Consider the following 2,200-nt stretch of genomic DNA (forward strand, 5'->3'; position numbering starts at 1 on the left):
TGTGTGTGTGTGAGAGAGAGAGAGAGAGAGAGTGAGACAGACAGACAGACAGACAAAGCAGGAGAGAAAGAGTTAGTGTATTTGTTTGTTTGCTTGTTTGTTTGCTTACTCTTAGCAGTGTCGAGTAGAGGTCCAAGTTAAAGTACAATTAGTTAAAGCTTTTTATCCCTCTAACTCCCACCCCTCTCTCTCTCTCTCTCTCTCTCTCTCTCTCTCTCTCTCTCTCTCTCTCTCTCTCTCTCCCTCTCTCTCTCTCTCTTGGGGATCAAAAATGTTTATCGTATCTGATCTTATCTATCATATCTCCATGAGTAGTCGGGTGTTACAGTGAAATAAGAAATAGCAACCCCCCCCCACTCCCCTTTCCCCAAAGGTATGCTCAAACAAAACAAAACTAATTGAGAAGCGTGCTGACAAAATGAGTTACGTCTCGGATTCAAGCCTCATGGAAATTGATTGATACATCACGCTTATAGTTATACGTGAAGTTTTTACAATTTATGAGAATGAAATAATAAAAGACAGGTAAGCTATAGTGAAAGAATATAGCATCCATAGAAAACCTACAAATTTGACCCTAATGTGGAATTTTGGCCAATATCTCCATTTGTGGATTGTGAGAAGTAACTCATTTTGTCAGCATGCCTCACAATTTTGCTTTTTAGTCCCCGGGAAAACTCAGAAAAACTGACCAGGGATGTGCCGCCGATGGAAGCGGGGTGAGCCTAGAATGCTGTTCCTCATCGATAGAAACTCCCTCTCTCTTGCACCAGAATTGTTGCTGCTGCTGCTGCTGTTGTTGTTGTTGCTGCTGTTGTTACTCCCAGAAGCTGCGGTGTTGTGACTGTGGTTGTAGGAGTGGCTGCTTGCAGCAGCTGCAGCAGCACCACCGCAACCACCACTATGGTTGTTACTAGCGTAGGCTCCGGGTCGTATTACGTTGATTGTGTCTCTATCTCTCACGGCTGTTGGGTTTACAGAAGGGTTGAAGTCTGCCCTGTGCTGGCTGTGGTGTTGTTGCTGTTGTTGTTGTTGGTGGTGGTGGTGGTTGTTGTAGTAGTAGCCTGCTGATGGCGGTGAGGTGGAGGCCATCGCTGGAGCGGGGGACGGTGGTGAGGTCGACGTCGTGGATGATGATGATGATGATGATGATGATGTTGTCGACGAGGAAGAGTGGTTGTTGGTGCGGGCGTGCTGGTGGTGGTGGTGGTGGGGGTAGGCGAGGGGTATCAAACTCTCCCGATCCCGATCTCTATCTCTCTGATTGTTGTGGTTGTTGCTGTAGTGGCTGTGGTGGTTGCTGTGGTTGTTGCTTCGGACGCTGAGGTTGGGAGAGGCTGGCGGAGAGAGATACCCCCGGTCGTTGACCCCACCCGCACGGGACCCGATGCTGAAGATGTTGTTCTCCTTCTGGATATGGCTTCCAGAAAATTCTCCAGTGTTGCTGCTGCTGCTGCTGCTGCTGTTGTTGCTGTGTCCGTGTTGTCTTGTCGTCGAGGGGGAAGATGTGCCGGCGTAACCGTTCCTAGCCGCCATGACGTCCTTGTAGTCGGGAGGCCCTGTCGGAAGTGACGTCACGCCGCTGCTGTTGCCGCTGTTGCTGCCGCTTCCGTTGCTGCTGCTGATGCTGCTGCAGACGTCGTTGCCATGGCAACCGCTGTCGCCGCCGCCGTTGCCGTAGTAACCTGCACCCGTAGTGGCTGAATAATTAGGAGGATGGTGAGTCAAGCTAGGAGAATCAAATTTGTTGGCTTGATGAGGAGGGAGAAAATAAGGAACATTGGTACTAGTACTACTTCTAGTGCTACGACCATCTTCAGAACTGAGGGCCAAGACAGACCTTAAGAAATCGCTAATACGAGAAGTGTGAGAAAAATCTTCGGAGACAAGTAGATCGTAAGCCCCACCTCCTTTGACTCTGGCGATTCCTCCTCCTCCTCCTCCTCCATCTACTCCTCCTCCTCCTCCCTCTCGACCTCGCTCCTTCCACCCCTCCCGACCCCTCTCCTCACCTTGCATTTTCCGCCTGTGGAAGCGAGGCGAGCCGAGGAAGCTGTTCTTGATGGTGTGTAGGCGTGACTTCCAGGGCGTGCTGCTGCTCTGAATGGAGGGGGAGCCGGGGGGCGTGGCCGAGGGGCTGTGGGAGGGCGTGGCCCGGCCGGCTCGAGGAAGCTTTGGGCTGGACAGGGGGGAGGAGCTG

General features: G+C 51.5%; 1 protein-coding gene across 1 annotated transcript in view; it reads right to left on the minus strand.

Moving 5' to 3' along the window:
• LOC101846587 (serine/threonine-protein kinase BRSK2) overlaps positions 1 to 2,200 on the minus strand; it is an 84,432-nt gene that overhangs the window by 13,492 nt on the left and 68,740 nt on the right. Inside the window, exon 11 of the mRNA XM_035970372.1 lies at positions 2,013 to 2,197. Within this exon, the coding sequence (XP_035826265.1) occupies positions 2,013 to 2,197 (185 nt within the window). The remainder of the gene's footprint in view (positions 1 to 2,012; positions 2,198 to 2,200) is intronic.

This window comes from Aplysia californica, unplaced genomic scaffold (genome assembly GCF_000002075.1).
Source record: "Aplysia californica isolate F4 #8 unplaced genomic scaffold, AplCal3.0 scaffold00259, whole genome shotgun sequence".
Classification (NCBI taxonomy): Eukaryota; Metazoa; Mollusca; class Gastropoda; order Aplysiida; family Aplysiidae; genus Aplysia; species Aplysia californica.